Source organism: Carassius carassius, chromosome 29 (assembly GCF_963082965.1).
Source record: "Carassius carassius chromosome 29, fCarCar2.1, whole genome shotgun sequence".
Taxonomy (NCBI): Eukaryota; Metazoa; Chordata; class Actinopteri; order Cypriniformes; family Cyprinidae; genus Carassius; species Carassius carassius.
Window position 1 is genome coordinate 16,989,011 of NC_081783.1, and position 25,353 is coordinate 17,014,363.

The 25,353-nt window shown below is 40.8% G+C and overlaps 1 protein-coding gene across 2 annotated transcripts in view; it reads right to left on the reverse strand.

The window, feature by feature from the left end:
- LOC132109757 (diacylglycerol kinase theta-like) overlaps window positions 1-25,353 on the reverse strand; it is a 43,609-nt gene that overhangs the window by 11,447 nt on the left and 6,809 nt on the right. The window contains exons 1-10 of one of the 2 annotated variants that reach the window (XM_059516085.1): window positions 12,483-12,560; window positions 11,811-11,910; window positions 9,665-9,750; window positions 8,249-8,374; window positions 6,466-6,622; window positions 5,642-5,716; window positions 5,461-5,561; window positions 5,100-5,314; window positions 3,639-3,723; window positions 3,306-3,360 (exon numbers count right to left, since the gene is read on the reverse strand). In XM_059516085.1, the coding sequence (XP_059372068.1) occupies window positions 3,306-3,360; window positions 3,639-3,723; window positions 5,100-5,314; window positions 5,461-5,561; window positions 5,642-5,716; window positions 6,466-6,622; window positions 8,249-8,374; window positions 9,665-9,750; window positions 11,811-11,910; window positions 12,483-12,545 (1,063 nt within the window). In that variant the 5' untranslated portion in view covers window positions 12,546-12,560. Of the gene's footprint in view, window positions 1-3,305; window positions 3,361-3,638; window positions 3,724-5,099; window positions 5,315-5,460; window positions 5,562-5,641; window positions 5,717-6,465; window positions 6,623-8,248; window positions 8,375-9,664; window positions 9,751-11,810; window positions 11,911-12,482; window positions 12,561-25,353 lie in introns of those variants that run through there. The other variant, XM_059516084.1, reaches the window with a different exon arrangement.

Genomic DNA, 25,353 nt, shown 5'->3' on the forward strand with positions numbered 1-25,353 from the left:
ACTGCATTTTTCCATCTCAAAAAAATATCTAAATTACGGCCTATGCTCTCAATGTCAAATGCAGAAATGTTAATCTATGCATTCATGACCTCAAGGTTAGATTATTGTAATGCTTTATTGGGTGGTTGTTCTGCACGCTTAGTAAACAAACTACAGCTAGTCCAAAATGCAGCAGCAAGAGTTCTTACTAGAACCAGGAAGTATGACCATATTAGCCCGGTCCTGTCAACACTGCACTGGCTCCCTATCAAGCATCGCATAGATTTTAAAATATTGCTTATTACTTATAAAGCCCTGAATGGTTTAGCACCTCAGTATTTGAATGAGCTCCTTTTACATTATAATCCTCTACGTCCGCTACGTTCTCAAAACTCAGGCAATTTGATAATACCTAGAATATCAAAATCAACTGCAGGCGGCAGATCCTTTTCCTATTTGGCGCCCAAACTCTGGAATAACCTACCTAACATTGTTCGGGAGGCAGACACACTCTTGCAGTTTAAATCTAGATTAAAGACCCATCTCTTTAACCTGGCATACACATAACATACTAATATGCTTTTATTTTCCAAATCCGTTAAAGGATTTTTAGGCTGCATTAATTAGGTAAACCGGAACCCGGAAACACTTCCCATAACACCCTATGTACTTGCTACATCATTAGAAGAATGGCATCTACGCTAATATTTGTCTGTTTCTCTATTGTTCCGAGGTCAACGTGGCCACCAGATCCAGTCTGTGTCCAGATCAGAGGGTCACTGCAGTCACCCGGATCCAGTACGTATCCAGACCAGATGCTGGATCAGCACCTAGAAAGGACCTCTATATCCCTGAAAGACAGTGGAGACCAGGACAACTAGAGCCCCAGATACAGATCCCCTGTAAAGACCTTGTCTCAGAGGAGCACCAGGACAAGACCACAGGAAACAGATGATTCTTCTGCACAATCTGACTTTGCTGCAGCCTGGAATTGAACTACTGGTTTCGTCTGGTCAGAGGAGAACTGGCCCCCCAACTGAGCCTGGTTTCTCACAAGGTTTTTTTCTCCATTCTGTCACCGATGGAGTTTCGGTTCCTTGCCGCTGTCGCCTCTGGCTTGCTTAGTTGGGGACACTTCATCTACAGCGATATCGTTGACTTGATTGCAAATAAATGCACAGACACTATTTAACTGAACAGAGATGACATAACTGAATCCAATGATGGACTGCCTTTAACTATCATTTTTGCATTATTGACACTGTTTTCCTAATGAATGTTGTTCAGTTGCTTTGACGCAATGTATTTTGTTTAAAGCGCTATATAATTTAAGGTGACATTGACATTGACATTCAACTCGTTCACGAATGAGAAGATCTCTCGATCTCGTTCAGTGAAGGGCATATGGGTTCACTACATTCCACAAATCACATGCTCCGTCACATCTTGAGTAACTCTTCGACAGGATGAAACAGTTCACAGAGCTGTTCACTAGCTGATAGCGCTGAGCTTGCGCGCTGCTGTGGAGGCAGGAACTTTAGTGAACAAGAAATGAGAAAATAAATTTTACTTTATTTGCCTGGCGGGCCAAATAATTTCATAAAAGTGGTACCTGCATCACTAGGCTGCATGTTCGAGCACAAGTGATACTGTGGCCGCCGGTCCACAACTGGTAGAAAAAGATGTCGCTCAATAAAGATGACGCTCATTAAAGCATTAAAGGTTGCGCAACTGACAGAATAAGTTACAATATCTGAGATATTGCTGCTAAATTTTATTTGCTTTTTTTAACTTGAATGCCATTGCTTAAATTGATATTATTTATCTTTTGACATTTAATCTTATGAGTTCAGAAACATTGTTTAATATAATCGCTGTTCATATTTTTATTCAAAGTTCAGAATCAAGATAAATGTATTACTCTTATGTTTCTTATGATAACTGAGATAATGCTGCTAAATTTATTCTTTTTTTACCTTGAATGTCATTGCTCTAATTTATTTTTTTATATTTTGATATTTCATATTTTGTTCAAATGTTTAATATATCTGCTGTTCATGTTCATTTATTAGTGTGTTATATGATTAGAATGTTGTCCCGGTTTTAAAATAAAGCACAGCAATGATATTTGAGAGTGTATTTTCCCTTTTCAGGAAAAGTATCGAAAAAGTATCGAAATCGAAATTCTTGACTAGGTATCGGTATCGAAACAATAATTTTGGTATCGTGACAACACTACCGTGTAGTAGGGTGGCCATATGTGCCATTTTTACTGGACATGATTTCTGTATTTGCCTCTGTTTTCCTGTTGTCAAACTTGCTGAAGGTAATGATCAACCAGTAATGTGCAGGCATTGTACATCATGGCGCGTGAGAAGGTGGCATCTACAGAGAATGTCAAAGCAATGCAAATACGCGTACATATTAGGTGTGCTCATTCGTATGAAGCCGATGCTCAGACCGATCTTCGTATGATCTCAAAGTTCAGCAAGAGTGATTCGAAAGCATAAGCAGCAGTCTGCTCGCTATAGCTCTCGCAGATGTCATACAACGATGTGTTTGTGTCTGTGAAGTGCAAAACAGCCAAAACCTGGACATTTTAGGTAATATAGAAATCCTGGCTAGGACGTGTCCCATAAAAATGGCACGTATGGTCACCCTACTATGTAGGGACCATGGTAATGGGACCACAGTTCAATCATGGAGCTCTCTTATAACGATCTGGTGATTTGAATCAGGTGTGCTAAACAAGAGAGACATGCAAAATAGATAATGCAGGGGGTTGCGAGGACCAGGATTAAAAACGCCGCTATATGTAGTGGTAAATTATAAAATATAGTAAATAAAATTACAATATTTAAAAAATATTCTAGAAATAAATGTAATTAAGCTCAAAACTTTGTTGTTAGTCTTAAAACAGCTTATATTGAAGCCAGTCTGCCAAAACAACAGCTTGTGGAATGTACAACTGGCTAAACACAGCCTCCGCTGAAGAAGATCAACACCTGCTTCTACATCGCGGCATGTTTAGCCCCCCTACCAATTCATGTAGTGCATGCATGTAGTGTAAATACTGAGAGACGAATGAAGGATGTAGGCTGTCAAACATACACATTTGTTAGCCAATCACAGCAGAGGCCCCAAAATTGCTTTGCACCAGAAATCTTTTCATTTAGTTTTATTTTGTAGGTTTATGGAAGGCATAGGAACACATAATTTTAAAACATTGTCTAGAAAATCTTTTTTTTTTCACTTAATTAATATTTACATGCTTGGTAATTGATCAACCAGACTGGAACATACACAACCCATGTAAGAGATCTTACCTTGTTTGCTGCTCATGAAAACTTCTACAAGGTTGAAGTCAGCAGGGTTTTCATTCTATGGACATTTGCAGAAACCATGTGGATCAACATACAAATTGTGCATTAAGTACAGATAACTAGATTTTTGCATTTTCTAAAAAAAAAAAATATATTGTGGCATTTGACTGTGCAAATGTTTGCACTACAATATAACGGCATCACAGGTGACAGCATTGTGGTAGGCAAAAAATATTTTGCTAGTTTTTGATACAGATTTCCACATGTTTTGAGGTACAATACTAATACATAGGGTTAAACCTAAGCTGTGTTTCTGAGAATTAAATTCCAAGTTACCTGTTTTTCTATTCGTGGGAGCACTTCCTTTAAGATTGAGTCTACTGTGCTGCTTTTCCCAGCAGTGACTGAGGTGACTTCAACCCTGAAACACATGTGAAAGAACTCCTCATTATGCTAACATTTGAAAACGTTAAGCACTGAAAAACGTTCCATCCCTTGATTCACCAGTGGTCTGGCACTACGTAAATCATACAATGGTCTGCCACTGAAACTTCAGACAATGTTTTGATTTACTGTGGTCAAATATTGCATAAGAACATTAACATTTGACGGTGGCGCTAACTGGAAGCATGTGTTAAGTCTGACTCAATCCCTCCCTGATTCAAAACGGTTAATAAAACATAAAATGCTTAATTAGTTCCAGATGTGCGTTAACAAAACTAAAAGCCTGTTTTAATGGAAACACCAAACACACGAGTGGCACTTCTATACTTTGCATGAACTCTAAAGGTTTCCTGCTGAGTTTCTGTAGGCGACGAGGTTCCATCAGCATTTGTGATCCATTTCCTACTGGCATGGCAACAACATGTAAGGTAAACCATGGATGCTGTGTCACTTCATCTCTGTGGCAACCAGACACACAACAGCAAGCTTGTCATTAGTCAGGCCATGTGCGTTTTGATGGGTTTCATATACACTCGCTGAGTGGTACACGACACAGCTATTGTCTATTTCCTTGCGATGATTTATGGTTTGTTTGGAGAAGCAAGAGGACTGATGTTCCATAAAACCTTTAGATAAGTAAACTGTAAACTAGAACTCTTTTTACGCAAGACCCGCACATCTTTACGACATATTAGCATCTAAAATTTATAGAACACTGTTTTGTATGTAAAATAAATTTTCCATCGTGTTCCGTTTAGCTATATAAAGTAACTATTAAATAGTAGTGTGCGATATGTATCGCCTACACATAATAACAAAGTGCGAGCTGCAATAGAATGACCCCAGAATTCAAGATATTGGGATCTAAATGCTGTTCTATGCATTTTTGTTTTATTTATATAGTTTGATATAGTTTGCCAATATCACACAAGAAAAAGTATGGTTTTCTTCGAACATCAGCACAATTGGAAATGTAATATTGATTTTATACAACAGTTCAATAAGCAAGAAGTTAATATTGTGTGTTACATTTCAGACACAATCATGTCTGTTGTTTGCTTTTTTTCCCCAGAGAAAATAGTTGCAAATAAAGTATTGCGCATCTTTGAGAATCACACAGCCGTTTCTCGTTACTGAATGAATCTGTGTTTTTGAATAAATCGGGTGAGTCAGTGATTCAACCACCCATTCATAAAGACAGTGAATCAATCAGCCATTTGAATGAATTGTTTAATTAAATAAATGAATAATAATTTTAATCTGTAATATTCCGTATGAATCTATGTATTTAAGACAGCTGGACAACACAAAACAGAACAACACATATGCAATAAAAGCAGAAGAAGACCTTACTTGCGCGTGCTGGAATAAATCTTCACCACTTCCGTTTCTTTAGGTTTTGATCTGAGCACCCAGGAATCAGAAACGGTATCTTTAAATATGGGCTTGTTGTCTGGCGTGCCGTTACGGTTGATGATGTCATCTTTAAACAGCCCCTGTTGGCTGTAACTCTGTAGCTCGTAATCCTGCGGTTCATCTGGTATGTAGAACGCTCTGAGCGATGCTTCCTGTCAGGACAGGAAGTATAGAAATCAGCATAACACTGACAAAATGGTTGCATGTTATTCAACCATGGATTTATAATAAAAATTCTGAGGTATATAATGTTAAAGTTGAATTCAGGTGAAACTCGAATAGGTAAAAAACATCTCACCACTACTTCCTCATTCTTGATTATTCGAGGGATTGAAACCAAACGAAACTGATTCCGCTTAGCTGCATCGTCGCCATCGAACACTTTCAGCGTCTGTTTACCTGCAGGCCAAGAGAAAGGAGATTCATTTGGGCATGAGGGTGATTAGTATTATCCATGATATTTTTGCCCAGGTTTGTACCCGTGTCAGGTGATCCCGTAGACTGAGTTTCCTTAGAAGTTACTGGACTCGGAGTATCGACGTCATCCAGGTTATCTGGAGACAATACACTTCTCTGAGCATTTACAGACATGTGATCTTGCTATTTGATAATCAGAGGTGAATATGACACTCTTTAACAATAAATTAAGGCGTATACATGTATTAATTTATTTATTACAGACTGCAAACCTATAATTATTTATGACACTGGACAACAAAATTATAAGGGTAAATTTTTTGAAATTCAGATTTGTGCATCATCTGAAAACTGATTAAATAAGCTTTCCATTGATGTATGGTTTGTTAGGATAGGGCAATATTTGGCTGAGATAAAAAAAAAAAAGAATTGGAATCTGAGGGTGCAAAATAAAAATATTGAGAAAACAGCCTTTAAAGTTGTCCAAATTAATTCCTAGCAATGCATATTACTAATAAAAAATTAAGTTTTCATATATTTATGAAATTTGGAACATGATTTTAATTTAATATCCTAATGGTTTCTGGCATAAAATACTAAATCAATAATTTGGACCCATACAATGTACATACATTGTTGGCTACTAATGCAAATATCTCTGTGCTACTTATGACTGGTTTTGTGGTCCAGGGTCACATATTAAGTGCATTACTATAAACGCAATTTTACTTTACAAGCCTGATGTATGAGCAAAAATTATTGTCTGTGCTAATCAACCGCGTGCCAATCATGCTGTCCACAGAACTTGCTGTAAACCTGAACACTCCTGTAAGTTTAAGGCGTTCCCTCAAATTTCAGTGACAGTATGAACATGTCCAGACTTTACCCATCTCGCTGTGCTGGGAATTTTCTGAGATTCTGTAACAGTGCATCTTGCTGAAGTTCCGTGAGCAGATCCACACACAGCTGGGGTGAAGAATCATGTTCTGCAACCGTCCCATGCTGCACTCTGGGGGGAGGATTATGTAACATGACGCATGTGCCTGCAAACATATAAACACAGATAAGTGGTCCAGCCAAGAGATTACGAGCTACAGTACAGCTTAAAGACAACTGCAGTTTTTATTATAAAATCAAGTGGTTCTACATTAATTAAATACAAAGCAATATATAGGAGGATTGGCCGTGTAATAAGTCTGCTGTATTAATCAGAGGATAAGTGTTTGTTAGAGAGCACAATGGTCTACTATTCACGGACTGACCTTTGCAGGGTTTTAACCAACAACCTTTTGGTTACCAGTATTGATGCTCAGCCACAAGACAACACACCAACTCGACTCAAATAAAACTACAGCTACATTGAGTGAGTGTGTGTGTGTAAGGCCTTACTGCATGTCTTTGTTCTCAAATCCCTCTAAATCCTAGACGTTTGTGCTTTCAAAGTATTTGTGTTGCAAATAGCCATTACAAATATGTACCCTGCAGTTTCTGTCCTTGAAAAACCTTTTGCTCAGGCACTAGTGCTTACATCATCTACTAACCAACATGCAGAAAAACTAGTGCTAGGGAGGGGATAAAATGCATTGCATTGTTCAGAGGGACATGGTCTTATAGTATGAGTGCAGTAGAGGAGAGTTTTTTTATCACCCAGAGCTAAATAAAACATAATGCATTAAAAAGTGGAGAGTGAGTCAGTGGAGCCCCATGCTGTAATACCATTGACACATTGGTTTCAAAACCTGCCTCACTGCCTACATAGGCAGGTGACTTCTAAGTAAGCATCGTTGGTGAAATGGAAACTTGTAAAGTGAGTGATTTGCAACACAGACATCCAGTTAATACCAAAAATACAGAATGTAAAATGAATGTCTTGACAACTGATTTAGAAACAGACATCATGAGGACAAACACAATACTACTATTTTTAAGTAAAAATAATTTTTAAGTCAAACAAAATACTACTATTAAAAATTCCAAAAGACTGTTTTGAACTGTTTTAACATTGATAATAAAAAAATGTTTCTTGAGCAACAACTGGATCATGTGCTGCTGAAGACTGGAGAACTGACTACTCCTAATTCAGCTTTTAGGCATATTAACCTTACAAAAAAAGTTAATTTAAATTGTAATAAAATTCCCACAATATTACTATATTCTTTACTTTATTTTCGCTAAAATGCATCTCTGCATTAAGAGACTTGTCAAAAACAAAGAAAAACCTCCAAATTTTTGGATGTGTATATTCAAGTTCAACTGTCTTGGAATAAATATTTTTCATTTCAGGCTATAGTCATGGTTTGAAGTTGATATTAATGTAGCTACTACAGTACATTGAAACAAAGAAAACAAGTTCAGGCAATAAAAGAAATTTCCACTGCCAAGATGACAAAGGAATACAAAAACACAGCAAGCCTGCCTTTATTCAACTTCAGCAGAGTACAATTTTGTAAATGCTGACAGGAGCTGCATCCTACATTGCACCTGTTAAATAATAAATTGATTCATTGTGAGACACGACAGCCTGAGAGCCCTCCTATAACTAAATAATGAAGCCGTTTGTGTGATGAATCCAGCTGACAACAGGTAAACTGAAAGCGCTGAATGATAAGACAAGTGTGGGTTGGGTGGACTTAAAAAATAATAATAATAATAATAACTCACACACTTACCGTAATGCCACACCATTCACATCTCATGCCAGCCAGGACATCGGAAGAACTGCATGTGCGACGACAGACCTCACAGCGGGCACCTGAGGACATGTTCCCCTCCCGCCAGTGGTGCTGGTACGTGTCCTATCAGAGCAGCAGGGGATGATGGGTTAGGAAAAACCATGTGGCCAATAACACAATCTAAAGCATTAATAAAGCTAGGGAATGTGATTTACCCAGGACAGGCTCCTGGATCAACATCCGTGTTACGCTTTATCCTATCGTTAAACAACATTCTTATCGATCTATCATTTCCTGTCAATTTTAGGAGTAGGATAGTTTGATCCAGAATTAGAAATGATCCAATTATATAATTCTATTTATAAGTAAATCGAATTAAGACAAAATCATGTTCTGGTAAGGCAAATTATTTTGAGTGCTAGGGAACAATATCAACAGTCTTCAAAAGTGTTGTTTGAATAATCTAATGACTTTTCCCCAGCCAAGGACAAAAATATTTACATTTAGAAATTGAGGAGATTTTGGAATGTAGAAATTCATACTTTTACATCGCCTGTGTAAAAGTACAGTTGCATTAGTGTAATTTGTGAACAAAAAGGTATATAGCAATATTTAAAGCAGCGCTTACATAGAAGTCACTTTAAGCATCTTTCTGTTTGATCAACACAATGAATTTACATGAAAAAAATAGAACATGAGCTAAATTTACGTAAGGAACTTTTATGCCCCTGTTATATAAAATATAACACCTTTACACAGCTAGCATATTCCTAAGAGGATGCACTATAAATAATTATTATTCATCAGATAGATTTTCCAATGAATTCTATCTTTTTCTGTCAGTAAAATCAGTAAAAGGATTTGTATTTGTGACATTTATAGCACAACTTCAGTGGCAAAAGCTCTTTTCATTAAATCAGTCACTGTGCGGTGGGTGCTCGGTTTTTATTCTGCTTCTTGTAAAGTGAAAATGCAAAAGAACACTGATTGCGAACTTGCAATCTAGTCACCAATTTTAATAAACAAAATCCTATGTATTATTTCACTAGGGTACACTTGGAGTTTCTAGTTTCTCTCTCCAATCAATGTCACAACCTGCTTACTCTAGTGGGAATACAATTTTATTTCCTGTCTTTTCTTCATTCCTTCATTTCTAATCCCTATTAGCATCCTTTGCTGTGGGACTGTTTCTGAAGTATAGAAAAATCCAATCCAGATTATTATGCCAAAATGCCAGAAATAATTTTGGATTATACACCAATGACTTTTTTGATAAATGAAGTAAAACTTTCATTTAAAGCAAGCTCTAATATATGTGTGGAGGTCACCCATGGTTTCATTCTCTGGTCTACGGTCTTTAAATGTCAAGGTTGATACATCAGTAGATGGTGTAGTCATGGTTCTCATACTCACAATGTCTTGCCCTCCATCTTGGTGGCAGAAACGACAGTCGCTAACGCTGAACGGGGCACAGTCGCTGTGCACATGCAGCTCACACACTGAAAAACATGTGAGGTGAGGTTACTGTCTTTATGTGATTTATCCACTAAGCAGACATCATCTGATGCATAACAGTTCGTAAATGATTTTTTATTTCCACAGGGCAGTGTAAATGTGATGAACTAGTACTGCCTGCGAGATGATACAAAAAGTCATTTAATTCACATTAGTGTAACAAATGTTTGAGTAGGTGTGGGAATTAAAGACCGACTTTTCTTCTGAGCTTCATTTGTGCCTTTTGTAAGCATAGAGAGAGGGGAAGAGAAATGAAAGAGAGAGTTGAAGTGCAGTGTTTTTCTTTCAGCTCGGTTCTTAGAATTCAGCCCACTGCAAAAGGCCATTCTGCCATTTCCATGGCAACAAATGCTTTCCAAACAGGGACGACCAGCACAGACAAATGAGCAATAACAGAATAAAAATAAGAAGAAAAAAACAAGAGGGTTTGGGGGAATAAAGGTTTTAGAGGAAACAATCCGATTATTAAAATAAGGTGGAAATGCTGTTGAGCATTTTTTTTTTAAACCCTGCTTAAATCTTCCTAGTTTCGTCCATTATGCTTGTTTAAGCTTGGGTTACTGGCCCCGCAACTGTGTAAAACACCTCTAAAACCAGCCAAACAAACCAGATTGCACAGCAAACAATCTTAATGTGTATTAGCAAAGAATAATATCTGACCAACAGAATCTGACAGACTTTCAGTATGCCACACCTACACCTTTCTATTTTGGTTCATTTCCCAAAAGACCACTTCGAATCGAGATTCTACTTTAATTTAACACAAACATTATCCACACCTTTTCTGACCCTTGTAATTAACAGACTGCTTTTGCTACTATAAGATATACTTTCTACCAGCTCTAGGCTGAGCTTCCTTCTAAGAAAAGGTTTTCAAATAACTGACATGGTTTGCACTATCAACTGTCCTCGTTAACTTTCCCTTCAAATGAGAAATATTATAAAACAGCTCTTTTATAGTGTAGGCTCCGCCCACAAGAGAGAATCCATTTCAAGGTAATACATTTTTTTTTAGCCTTCTACAAAAAGGTAAGGTTATTTTCGCACAAATCTTGATTCAAACTATATATGCATTATACTTAATAAACAGTCAACAAATAAAACAAATTTTTCCGTTCCCCCTCCCCTATATAAACACTTAGATCAGTCCAGCCAGCTGAAGATCATAATTGTATATTAACCCTAATCCTAACCTTTCTCAAGTAAAGCAAATTCTGAAAGTCCACTAAAAACTTCTTACATTTTTGGTATTAGACAATGTTGAACATTCTGAAGATTTTATTTTAAGGGCTACCTTTGTTAGATATTATCTATGGTATTTCTATGGTATTGGAGTAGTGTCTTCCAAGTGGGAGTTTTAGAGGAACTCCTATTCACTGGAAAAACAAACAAAAAAAAAATTTGGTTGATGCAGAAACATCTCCCCACCTCTGATCATAACGTTACTACGTGTAAACATTGTTCGGCAGTTTTACTTGGAAAAGTAGATTGTTGTTATTCTGGCATTCTAATAACTATGGATGAACCTGAAATGAGAGAAAAAGGATTGGAGGGGTATTTTATTTAATGAGGTAGGAAATGTGCATACTTTTAAATTGACACCTTAATCTTAGTACTCGGCATACCCGGTTAAAATAAAGTCACTGATCGCCACTATTGTTTGGAATTCTGTTTGTGGCAAAGTCAGCTCATGACGTGAAAAATGCCCTTATATTAGGAGTTAAAAATCATTAATATGGTGAAAACATCCTGATGCTATCATACTGTTGAAACACACACACACGTTTGTTTCTGTGAATTGTGGGGATTTTCCATAGACTTCTATTACTTTTATACTGCCCCTTCCCCTTTACAGAAAACATATTTGCACTGTTACACTTTCAGATAAACATCATTTACTATTTTTAATAATTTATTTTCCCTCGTAGGGACGGCAGGCCAGTCCCTACAATTACAAAAATTTCAGGTTTTACTATCCTTATGGGGACATTGCCACAATGTAGCATAAACAAGTACACACACACACGCACACACACACACACACCTTCACAGCGCAGAGCTGAACTGCCTTCCAGATGTTTCCGGCAAACACAGCAGAACCTCTTCTTCTGACCGGCGGGACCAAAGCAGTGCGCTACAGGAACCTATACCACAAACAAAGAGAAGAATGATTAATAAAATAAAATCTGGGACTCTGTCTTCAAGTGCACTAGTGAAACTCGTACCTCCGAGTCAGACTTACAACATTTCCACATTATTACACTTCCAACTCCACTTGAAGGGCACATTGTGCTGGTCCGAATTGAAACTAACTCACAAGTTATCTTCACATTGTCTGATAGGTCTAATTCACTTTATGAAATCAGATTTCAAAGATGTGAAAAATAATTCAGTGATCTGTTTGAGTCATTTCCAGGTCCACAAGAAATGTACACCCTACTCGGCAGATTTGGAAAGTATATGCATGCCAGAGAATGCAGCACCCTCGGGTTCTTCAGTTTAACACATTTTAACATGTTCTGAGATTTTATCTCAAAACCCACACAGAACATGTATCAGCAGATTTTATCTGTGCCTAGTCATACCATTTACCTAAAGTTTTCAGTTTTTCAAATCAGTGAGTCATTAAAAATAACGGTTATTCTAACTAGTCACAAAATAGACATGACTAATGGGCTGGTCGTGTGTCAGTGAGCACTGCACGATCGGTATGTACCTCTGTGACATCACTTCCTGTCTGAGTAGTGTGAATGGTGGGAAAGCACGCAGATTCCTGCATTTCCTTCCTGTCTGGGGGAGGTGAGTAGAAATGCAGAAGGCATTTAGGATTTAAATAGTTGATGTCTTTTCTTTTTGATTTCATGTACCAAAAATAAACTTAAAAAATTCCCCAAGGAAAAGCAGAATAGGATCTAATTGTGTTGCAGACTATGAAGAAACACCTCAGATTTATAAGAGAGGAAAGTTTTGATGTACAGCAATGCATGTGTAAAAAAACAACAGAATAAAGAACGAGAAGTGTCGTATACCACATGCACAAAACATGGGCCATTCTTATAATTACAATTCATTCGCTTTCTGCTAATTCAACAGCAGCTGCTCTGGTCACATGATCCTAACTAAAATCTCATTGAAACTGAAAAGATTAGTCAGACTGGTTTGAGAAAAAAAAAACATTCACATTTTCGGTGCGCATATGTTTGCAGTCTACGTGGAAGCATCCATAGAAATGCATTTTATTCCAGCACGTCATCGCATCTGATATTCATTTCATTTTTTCGCACTCAGTGTGAAAACGCCTTAAATGTCCAGTTTCAGATTACAGTAAATAACATTCAGAAAAAAGTTAACATAATAATACACTGAAACCTAATACTTCCTCTGTTAAGGCCTTGCCACACTGAGCTCGAAAAAGCAAAATGAATATCGGATGTGATGACGCAATGGAATAAAATGATAAATATCTATGGATGCTTCCACATAGACTGCGAACATTCTTGCACAGAAAAAAAGATGTTCCCTTTCGAGAGTACTCTCGTACTGCGTAAGCTAGCTTACGCTATGGGAAAAGGTCCCCTTTTCTCGAGAATATGAAGCCAAAAATTATCCTTAATTTTTAATAATGTAAAACGCAGTGCTGCAGCACAGCAGACCTAAGCGAAGCGGCTCGCGCACTTATTGGCTGTGCTGTGGCAACTGCAGCAACCTATGGTGAGGCGGCGGAGAGGAACGAACCAATGGGGGCGCTTCGTGCCCATTGGACGTCAGAGCGCACCAAAATAGGCGTGGCTGGAACTATATAAGCCGCCGCTTTGCCATAGGGATCAGATTTCATCTCCTTCAGCGATCTCACCTGCACTTCGCTGTCTTCTCCGGAGAAGCCTCTACACGCCGTCGAAAAGCCTCTCAGCGGGATAGCACTGCAACGCAGATCTGAGGACGTCGGCTCGTGCTTCATCCCGACGCCGCCTTCAGCATTCACTTCCTGCTGCGCCATCCGGCGTGACTATATCCTTTAAAAAGCTAAGTGTGTTTGCCGCTGCATCACACTTTTTCGCAAAAGAGCAAATTTCGAGGCGTTGTTTCGAATGCCTCGGGCCTGCGCTTCCTGCCGAGGCCCTCTGCCCAGCAAGGACCGCCACATCCTCTGTGTCTCCTGCCTGGGCTGCGAGCATGCTGAGAATGCACTCTCCAAGGGCGGCTGCCCTGATTGCGACAACATGGCTATATCGACCCTGCGGGCTCGATTAGCTCAAACCAGCCACGACGCTCCACCCGCTCCGCCTCTTCTCTCTCAAGTGCCGCGTAAGAAACGCCGCGATCAGAGAATGCCTGAGCACACTGCTACACGCGAGCTCACGCCGGAACACTCCCCGCGTGCCTCGCCCGCTCTCTCTCCTTCGCCTGTCCTCTTCGTGGACGAGCAGCGCCAGTCTCTGCTCACCAGCGCCCCCTTCTCCTTCGGAGCGCCTGAGGCGGAAGAAGACAGACACGACAGCCTTTCTCTCGCCGCGTCCAGTAGTGAGGAATGGTCGGGCTCCATTGCGGACCCCCCCCCCTCTACAGCCCCCAGCTGCACCGGACAACGCGCTGATATCGACGCGGAGCTTACTCGCGTGCTTACAAGGGCTGTCAGCGACCTTCAGCTCGACTGGTCTCCTCCAGACGAGCCCGCTAAAAGCAGGCTGGACGAATGGTTCTTGCAGGGGCGCCCTTTGGCCCCTCCGCAAAGAAACGCCCCCTTCTTCCCAGAAGTTCACGATGAACTCACGAAGTCGTGGAAAGCCCCATTCTCCGCACGTTTGAAAACTTCTGTCTCGTCAGCGCTCTCCTCTGTCGACGGCGCCCGAGACCACGGTTACGAGAGCCTCCCCCCTCTCGAGGAGGCAATTGCTGCACACCTCTGCCCGCCCTCAGCCGCAGGATGGCGGTCGAAGCCCGTGCATCCATCCAAACCGTGCCGCACCACCTCAGCTCTCGCTGGCCGAGCATACACCTCCGCTGGTCAAGCTGCTTCGGCTCTACACACCATGGCTGTGCTTCAGGTTTTTCAGGCCAGACTTCTCCGTAACCTGGACGAGTCTGCCCCAGATACCTATGATTTTAAAGATCTCCGCAGCGCTACTGATCTAGCCCTGCGTGCGACAAAGACCACAGCACAAGCGATCGGCCGAAGCATGGCAAGGACACACGTCCTTCGCGCCGAACTGATAAACCTTCTTGCAAAAGGGGCGATAGAAACTGTCCCCCCTGCGCAGCGCGAGTCAGGCTTTTACAGCTGCTACTTCCTCGTACCAAAAAAGGATGGCGGTCTCAGACCCATCCTAGATCTCAGACGTTTGAACAAAGCGCTTATGACGCGATCGTTCAAAATGTTAACTACCAAACAAATACTCGCGCAAATTCGCCCGAGGGATTGGTTTTTCTCAGTGGATCTGAAAGACGCTTACTTTCACATTCAAATAGCACCTCATCACAGGCCATTCTTGAGATTCGCCTTCGAGGGGCAGACTTATCAGTACATGGTTCTTTCATTCGGCCTCTCCGTAGCGCCCCGTACGTTTACACGGTGCATGGATGCCGCTCTCGCACCCCTGAGAATGCGGGGAGTGCGAGTATTGAACTACCTCGACGACTGGCTAGTTTTAGCCCATTCCGAGGAACTACTGACGACACACAGATCCTGGATCATCAGCCATTTAGAATGCCTGGGGTCTCACGATCAACACTGTCAAGAGCGCTCTGTCTCCCAGCCAGAGGATTTCCTTTTTGGGGATAGACATAGACTCTGTGACATGTACAGCGCGTCTGACGTCACAGCGCGCTCTCACTATTCAGCATCTAGCCGTGTCGTTCAAAGCCGGGTCTCTTTACCCGCTCAAACGATTTCAAGAAATGCTAGGTCTGATGGCATCAGCCTCTGCGGTTCTCAAACTGGGCCTGCTGCGCATGCGCCCACTACAACGCTGGCTGAGAGACCGTGTTCCAACCATCAAGGTGACCCACGGCTGCATCACAGCTCTGGCCCCTTGGAAAATAGCCAACTGGTATCAGTTAGGCTTAAGCACGGGCGCTGTCTCGAAATGGAAAGTAGTCTCGACAGATGCATCCAACCTCGGTTGGGGCGCCCTGTACGAGGGCAGGTCTGCCTCCGGCCTCTGGTCGAGCCCGGAGCGACTGTTACACATAAACTGTCTGGAGATGATAGCGGTCGAACTATCCCTGAAAGCTTTCCTCCCATTTTTAAAGGGCCACCACGTTCTGGTCAGATCAGACAACATGTCAGTGGTGGCCTACATAAATCGCCAGGGTGGTGTCTGGTCAAAAACCTTGCACACCCTGACCGAACGTCTTCTGACATGGGCACATTACAACCTGCGCTCGCTAAAGGCAGCGCATGTACCTGGCATCCTGAACCGGGGCCCGGACATGCTTTCCAGGGCGAATGTTCCCCCTGGGGAGTGGTCTCTTCACCCACAAACGGTTCAGTTGATGTGGAGCATCTTCGGCAGGGCAGAGGTCGACCTCTTCGCCTCAGAAGACAACGCTCATTGCCCAATATATTTTTCAAAGAGCAGGGACGCGCTGGCCCTCGATTGGCCCAGACGCCCGCTTTATGCCTTCCCACCGGTCGCGATGCTACCGCAGGTCATCGATCGGGTCAGGAAGAACAGATGTGCTATGCTGCTAGTAGCCCCACTCTGGACGACCCAACCTTGGTTCTCCGAGCTGATGCAGCTGTCCAGTACAGCCCCATGGCCAATACCGCTGCGGAAAGATCTCCTCACGCAGCTGAAGGGTGCGCTCTGGCATCCCCACCCCGAACTTTGGGCCCTTCATGTATGGCCCCTCAACGGGTACCCGGGAACCTCCCTGAGGGAGTGTTAAAGACCATTACGGAAGCCAGAGCGCCCTCAACCTAGACCCTCACTTATGTGACGTGACGGAGATACTCTCCTTCCTACAGGAGCGTTTAGATGCGGGCAGATCCCCGTCTACTCTCAAAGTGTATGTGGCAGCCATTGCAGCTTCTCATGCTCCGGTGGCCGGCCTATCACTGGGAAAAAACGAACTGGTCATTCGTTTCCTTAAGGGAGCTCGTCGGATGAACCCTCCCCGACCCCCTTCAATCCCTTCCTGGGGCCTGTCTACGGTCCTAGAGGCCTTAAAGGGCCCCCCTTTTGAACCGCTTCAGTCTGTCGACATGAAGCTTCTTTCGTTCAAAACCGCTTTTCTACTGGCTCTGGCCTCAGTCAAGCGAGTGGGAGATTTACATGCGCTATCTGTAAGCGCTGACTGTCTCGAATTTGTGCCTAATGACTCCAGAGTCATTCTCAGACCAAGACACGGCTATGTCCCCAAGGTGCTCTCAACACCGTTCAGAGCACAGGTAATCTCGCTGTCAGCCCTTTCCTCGCAAAGCGACGAAAGCAACACGAGCTTCATCTGCCCCGTCAGGGCTCTCAAAACCTATATTGCGCGCTCCGCCTTATTCAGGAGGTCGGACCAGCTCTTCATATGCTTTGGTGGGCGCACCCGAGGTCTCGCCACCACGAAGCAAAGCCTATCACGATGGATAGTAGACACTATCTCGCTGGCTTACAAATCTAAGGGCCTTCGCTGCCCGTTCGGCATCAGAGCCCATTCCACCCGAGGTATGGCCTCATCATGGGCGTGGTCCTGCGGGATACCACTGGATGATATCTGTGCGGCGGCAGGCTGGGCCTCTCCGTCCACATTTATTAGATTCTATAATCTGCATGTCCCTGCCCTGCAGGCCAGGGTACTTTCTATATAGACGTGCTAAGCCTTATCACGTCCCCCTTTTTTCGTTCCCTATATAAAGCTCACTAAGGTTGGCTGTTGGGACTGGGATTTCTCCTGCTATAAAGCCCCGGGCTCTCGCCTCGGGCTGTGACAGGTCGAAGTTCCCGAGCACGCACGGCGTTTTACATTGTGTTCCCATAGCGTAAGCTAGCTTACGCAGTACGAGAGTACTCTCGAAAGGGAACGTACTCGGTTACTAACGTAACCTCGGTTCCCTGAGATGAGGGAACGAGTACTGCGTAACCTGCCGTGCTATGTGCTCGGATCGGGTGATCGCTTCAGTCGATTTAAAACCTGATCCCTATGGCAAAGCGGCGGCTTATATAGTTCCAGCCACGCCTATTTTGGCGCGCTCTGACGTCCAATGGGCGCGAAGCGCCCCCATTGGTTCGTTCCTCTCCGCCGCCTCACCATAGGTTGCTGCAGTTGCCACAGCACAGCCAATAAGCGCGCGAGCCGCTTCGCTTAGGTCTGCTGTGCTGCAGCACTGCGTTTTACATTATTAAAAATTAAGGATAATTTTTGGCTTCATATTCTCGAGAAAAGGGGACCTTTTCCCATAGCGTAAGCTAGCTTACGCAGTACTCGTTCCCTCATCTCAGGGAACCGAGGTTACGTTAGTAACCGAGTACGTTTTTTTTTATTTTCCAGCACCAGTTTGACAAATCTTTTCAGTTACGCAAAGCGAAAACATGGGCCATCCAATAAGATTTGAGCTAGGAGCACGTGACTGGAGCAGCAGCTGCTGCACAAAAAGTGTTAAGAGTGGTGGCGCTGTTTCGAAAATCAGTGTAAACAAACATGTAGACAAGAAGATCATAACGGATAAGAGAAGAGTGGAAGGTTACTTCTTGTTATCGTTGGTATTTCAGAACAGATTTATTCTCACATGTTCTTTATACAGAATAACATTTGTAATATTTCTCCACTGAATTATGTGATCTGTAGAGCACCATCCATTTTCTTCCATGAGTGTCGGAACACACATAAAATATGAAAGCAAGTAGACATGATTATGAAGATTTGCTTTCTGAATTTGTTTTATATGCAGCACATGTTTATGACAAATATTTACAGTGTAGCATTATTAAACATACAAAGAGTGCATGTGTCTGCTTATGGAATTAAAATCAAATATAAAGCACAATAGGAAATTATTACAAGCACTCGATATACATATTCAATTATATGCATTCAAAGAGTGGTTTTCCCTTTCCTACCACACATTTACATTCTATAGAGGTCCCTTTACATCTAACAACAATCTAACAAACAATTTTGGTTGATCAGTTTTGAATCAGGTAGCATTTGACCACTTCAAAATCTAAGTTTAAATGCACTGTGATCGGATCAAGGAAACCACAGCCGCATGTATACTGTTAAACAATGCATTTACACTGATGTAGATGCATCAGATGCATTGAGAAGCACATTGGAATTGGATTGTGACTTAATGGAATGAATCAAGTTGATTCACAATGGAATCCAGCTAAATAACATCCAGAATTCAACTTTTAACTTTTAATGTGAGCATAGCTTGAGCTTTCAAAGACCCAAAGCAAATTGTTTTGATGTAGTGAAGAGATGCACTGACAAATCCCAGCCGGGCTGTCTTGTTGTGTGTGCCCATCTTTAATGAGTGATTTCACGGGAACACGTTCTGAATCACATAGCAGATTGTGAAAGCACAGAAACAGGGGAGGAGAAGTCAGGCTTTTTGCCCTCTCCTTCCCATTTTCTCACTCTTGAAGGGCAGCACTGTGGTCTTTCGGCAGCTTGATGTGCAGGTTGGCAATTAATTCTACAAACACTTCAGTAGGCTGGTGAATTAGTGGTTACAGGTGTGTTCTGGAACCAAACCAGTTCGTCCAAGGCATTCTGGGTAAGTGAGACGTGCTCTTGAGCCGATCTTCATTCACTAAGCTGCAAAAAACATCATTATAATTCTCACACACAGGAAAAACTCCTGTCTATGCTCCAGAAAATTTGCATGAAGTATTCTTAAATGTGAAGTGTTTCATTTAATTTCCTGCCCAGTTTAAAGGAATAGTTCACCCAAAAATGAAAATTCTGTCATTAAGTACTCATCCTCGTGCTTTCCAAACCCATAAGTCAAGTCAAGTCAAGTCACCTTTATTTATATAGCGCTTTAAACAAAATACATTGTGTCAAAGCAACTGAACAACATTCATTAGGAAAACAGTGTGTCAATAATAAAAAAATGATAGTTAAAGGCAGTTCATGATTGAATTCAGTGATGTCATCTCTGTTCAGTTAAATAGTGTCTGTGCATTTATTTGCAATCAAGTCAACGATATCGCTGTAGATGAAGTGACCCCAACTAAGCAAGCCAGAGGCGACAGCGGCAAGGAACCGAAACTCCATTGGTGACAGAATGGAGAAAAAAACCTTGGGAGAAACCAGGCTCAGTTGGGGGGCCAGTTCTCCTCTGACCAGACGAAACCAGTAGTTCAATTCCAGGCTGCAGCAAAGTCAGATTGTGCAGAAGAATCATCTGTTTCCTGTGGTCTTGTCCTGGTGGTCCTCTGAGACAAGGTCTTTACAGGGGATCTGTATCTGGGGCCTGTAGTTGTCCTGGTCTCTGCTGTCTTTCCATAAGACCTTTGTTCATCTTCAGAATACAAATTAAGACATTTTTGATAAAATCCAAGAGCTTTCTGACCCTGCATAGACAGCAATGCCACTGAAATGTTCCCAGACCCTGACACATGGTAAGGACATCGATAAAATAATCCACGTGACATCAGTGGTTCAACTGTAATTTTATTAAGCTATGAGAATACTTTTTGTGTGCAAAGAAAACTAAAAAAAATAAGGGTGAGTAATTAATGACAGAATTTTCATTTTTGGGTGAACTATCCTTTTAAGTCAAGTCAAGTCAGGTCAAGCCGAGCTTTATTTTCATTCCGCTACATGTGTGAACATACAGTGGAGCGAAATGTCGTGTCTCGCAGGAGCACTGTGCTACATAAATAAACATAAAAATAAACATACAACACTAGACGTAAGAACAATTTTTAGACCTACATAGCTAACTTTCTGAAGCGGTAGTCTAACTACACGTATACTATAAATAACTGACTATACATACACATAACCTAAGACAGACTAAACAAGTACTTTACATAATAACTGTACATGATATTGTGAAAAATTGGTATTTAAGGTTAAGAAGCAAGTAGTTCAATGTGATTTCTGGTACATTCACAAGTAAACATTTGTGACTAAGTGTGAGTGTGTGTTTCTACAGGTGGTTTATCTAGCCCACTCACCAATGTGTAGCACACTCAGAATTGTGCAATGTTTTCCTTGAAACATGGAGTGTTTATAAGAAAGTGTTTGGTGCTTATAGAGAGGAAAGAGAGTGCTTTTCTACAGGTGGTTTTTGTCCAGCCCACTCACCTGTGTGTAGCACACTCAGAATTGCACAGTGTTCTTGAGGTTTTCAACAGTTTTTATGTGGTGTGGTGGGATGGGGGAGAGAGGATCCTGGTTTCAGGAGCTAGGGTTGTGGATGAGATTTCAGAGGGGGTTGAGGTGATTCAGGGCTCTCACAGCCTTGGGGAAAAAGCTGTTGAGCAGTCTTGTAGAGTGTGCTCTGATGCTACAGTACTGTCTTCCTGATGACAGTCAAGAGCTGAAAGAGACTGTGGGAGGGACGGGTGGGGTCTTTCATGATACTGGTAGCTTTACTAAAGCATTGTACAAATACAATGTCCAGAATGGAGGGGAGAGAAGCACCGATGATCTTTGCAGCTGTTCACTGTCCGCTGTAGGGTCTTGCGGTCAGCAGCACAGCACTGCAGTTAAGATACTAACATATAATATACCAAGATATCCCTTTCAGGGAACTGATGACCTGTGACAAGCTGCTGTACCCCTTAAAGGTACCATTATTTTTTGCAGATCTTTCTCTGATAGTGAACATGCAAGTACTGCAAAAAGGCAGGGGACATTAACTCAATTTCAGTGGCAGACCTAGGCAGACCTGTCAATGTCAGTGGAAAAAAAAAACGAAGTGACATTTATGGCAGACATTCTCACTACAGCACAGCACAGTGGGATAGATTAGGTGGCTTACTCAATATTTGGATATATGGCTTGGGAACACAAAGAAAAATAGCTTGACATTTGCTCAAGCAAATCAGGCTATTTAGACTCTTGTGAGGGAGCCAGAAATCGAACTCGCTGATGTCTGAGCTCACAGACACGGAACAGCTGTTCAGAAGCCTGGATCGCCTTCATTTTCATAATGTTGAGAAATGTCATGAGCCAAAATACAGATATTGCACAGAAAACACCTAAACTCTAGGGACCAAAATATAATTCCATGCAATACGGAGGAAAATATGGTGAGCTTTTGTGTTTTAAGGCTGCTGAGGTACACAAGATCTTTGATGATGAGGCCTCAAACAAACACACACACACACACACACCCTACAGCATGTGTCCTTGAGCTGCGGCCCACCTCTCCCTCCTGCAGTGGACACATCCTCACTGGCTCTTGGCCTCCCGGGGGAGTCACTACAGTAGACTGCAGAGCATCCTACCGGACGTGACCTCGCTTCCTGTCATTAGCCGCCATCTCTCTAATCCTAAAGGTGACTGGCTCCTGTAAATGTCTACTGCTGAGGTACTAAATCCGAAATAGTGCTTTTGGAAAAAATGGATGGAAAAATTATGCTTGATTTTGTTTTGCTAGCCCATAACATATAAAGCTTTCCCTCTTTGTTGTTTTGATTAACATTCATATTATAGATTAAGATTCGTGATACAAAAAATTTACATTTTGAGTAATTACTTTAAAGATAACGTGATATCAAATATTACTCAATTTGTGTACTCAATTATCCCTGGCAGTGGTTATTGCTAACTAAAACTAAAATTATAAACTAAAAAAAAAAAAGCTGAAATAAAATAAAATACTTATATTAAAATAAAATAATTTAAACTCAAAAAAAAACTTTAGAACTAAGAGAAAACTTTAGAACTAGAAACTTTGAGATAATTTATGAGATAATTCAAAGGTTTTCATAACCCATATTTGTTATTGTTTTTTTGCATAACTCACTTTTTTATGTTTCAGAAAACAAGACTTAATATGTTCAATTTGCATCAAGTAAATGTATCTTGATGTTTAGATATTTGTATTGGAAAACACAATTTGCAGTGCATGCAACATTTAATGCCATGACATTAAATTTAGGACTTTCTGCTCAGATTTAAGACCTTTTTTAGACCTTAATTTGTGGGAGGTGAATTAAGACCCACATAAATCCTATACTAAAATAACATTGGTCCCTTATTGTGAATGTTTCATCACAAGTTACTCCAAAGAAAATTTTTATTTCACAACTTCATTAAATTTAAAAACTGTCTGTTTAACAATATTGTTTCATATGGAAATCTGTTACATTTCAGAAGTGAAATGTGTTGCATGCACGTTTTCTTGATTTAAAAATGATTCAACTATTTATTTTATTTCCACTTATTCACAGAAGGTGATACATGACTATTATAAACTTTTTCAAGTCTTAAAGGACATATTCTCGATTTTCAGTAATGACAGTGTCGGATGGCTGCAACTGTTGTGTTCGTATTTCCTCAGATGCGGTTCAGCGAGGTTGTTTAGTAAAGGTTAATGGAGCAGTTGGCTCGGAGACTGATTCACTCCTACACCACCCACCCACCCACAAACACACATACACACATGCTCACACACACACAAACACACATACACACACAGAGAGAGCTGAGAAAAGTCTTCAGCCAGTACGAAAAAAAAAAGTCACATCCATTTCCTTTTCAAACTGAACTCATCAGTCTTAAAGCCAGAGAAACTAGAAAAAGAGAATTAAAACACTGCATGCACTTTCTTGTTGTCTCTGCATGCATTATGTATGAAAGCACACTTCTAGAAGAGTCTCTAAGGGCCTGTGTTTCATGCAGACCAGTGGTTTCTGTTCCACCTCATTATCTTTCGGTTTAAATGAAGTTTTGCTGTGGCATGGTTCTTGATTCGGCCTTCTGTCATGCCCTACGGCTGCTCTGATGCGATTGGCCGGCCGGTTTGGCGAAAGCGAGGCAGGTTTTTCTCACTGTGAACACAGCCCTGATGCATTGGCACATGTGGTATCAGCACTTTGAGAGGATGCAGTTTCCAAGCAGCAAGCATCTCATGCGGTTACTTTATCACATGCTGTTAACCAGCAAGAACTGTTCATTTTTTCATGGTAAAAAATGTACATCCTGTTTTATATTTAGCAGTATTTCTTAAAGACCAAGTAACTGTTCAAAGTCATAGGACAGTTTTCAGTCATTGTTATGGAAAAGAATCCTGCTAATGCCCACTTATTATTCCAATCCTAATTAATAAATTAACACTTAAATAACAAATAAATAAATACATGGATATGATTTTTTTTTATTTTAATCTAATTTTTAATTTGGATCCTCTAATTATCTAAGTACAAATTGTCCATGTCTAAAACAACTGGCCTAGCAACTAGACAAACAATAACAGTGTCGTTGTTAACCACACCAAACCAAACCAAACCAAACCAAACCAAAACACAAAACAAAGTAGGATATAAAAAGGCAAAAAAAATTTAAATAAACAAATGTTGTTTTGAAATTTAGAAATGTTGCCTTGCGATCTAAGGGACATGTGAAAAGTGCTAAAATTACTAAAACTTAAATAAAAAATAAATGTAAGCTATATACAAAAAAGAGAAAGAAAAATTATAGAAAAAATATATAGAAATAAAAAAACTAAAATATTTCTAAATATTAATGAATAATATAATAGTAGGCCTATACAAATAATACTAAACTAACACTGGACAAAGAATGCAACAATAATAAAATAATATTAGTAATTTTTTTTATTATTATTTCTTCTATGGACTAATTAGCTAGTATAAGACAAGTGATCCACAACATCACACGTCAAGACAATGGATTCATATAAAACACATTGAAGCAGCACCAGGCAGAAAGTTAAAATGGTGAAATGAACTGTTTAGCAGCCATTATGAAAATATTTGACTCAAATGTGACTAACCGAACAGAATCAAATATGCTAGAGCTAAGTGTAACAAACCAAATCAGCATGCCAACACATTATGTTCATATCACCAAGGCCATTGCTGAAATTTACAGGGATGGCGACAAAATTGGTATAAGTGGGCCCCTTCATCCCCGCCTGGGACAATGATGGCCCTGCATTATATCAGTACAAAGAGGTCATCAACTGTAGATTGGGTTTATAATCAGTAGTGAGTGTGCAGAGAGAAAAAAAACTTCCGGGCAAGGCTGTTATAATAAAGCTCTTGATTATTACTAGATGAGTTGCTATCAAAGCCACAAAGGCTGGCTGACACTTGGCCTTCACGAAAGACCACAACACGGCAGGAAGTCATCAGTAATTCATTATGAAAGCTGGACAAAGGGCTACACTGACTGCTGTGTCACAGAGCAAAACAGCTCCAGTCAGTATGTGAGGACTAAATTATTCCATGTAGATTAAGTGCGTAATGCACTTCCTGTTTGTCATGCAAAGCCACGGCTAAGACAAGTAAAGCATCAACTGCTAATTATGATCTTTCTTGCATGATCATACCCTGCAATACAGCTTGATCGTTCTTCATTAACAACATAATTGTTCAAGACTTTGTGTCCGCTATCATCAGAGCCTCGTAAGTTTAATATCCAAGCTACATTAAAAAAAATAAAGAAAA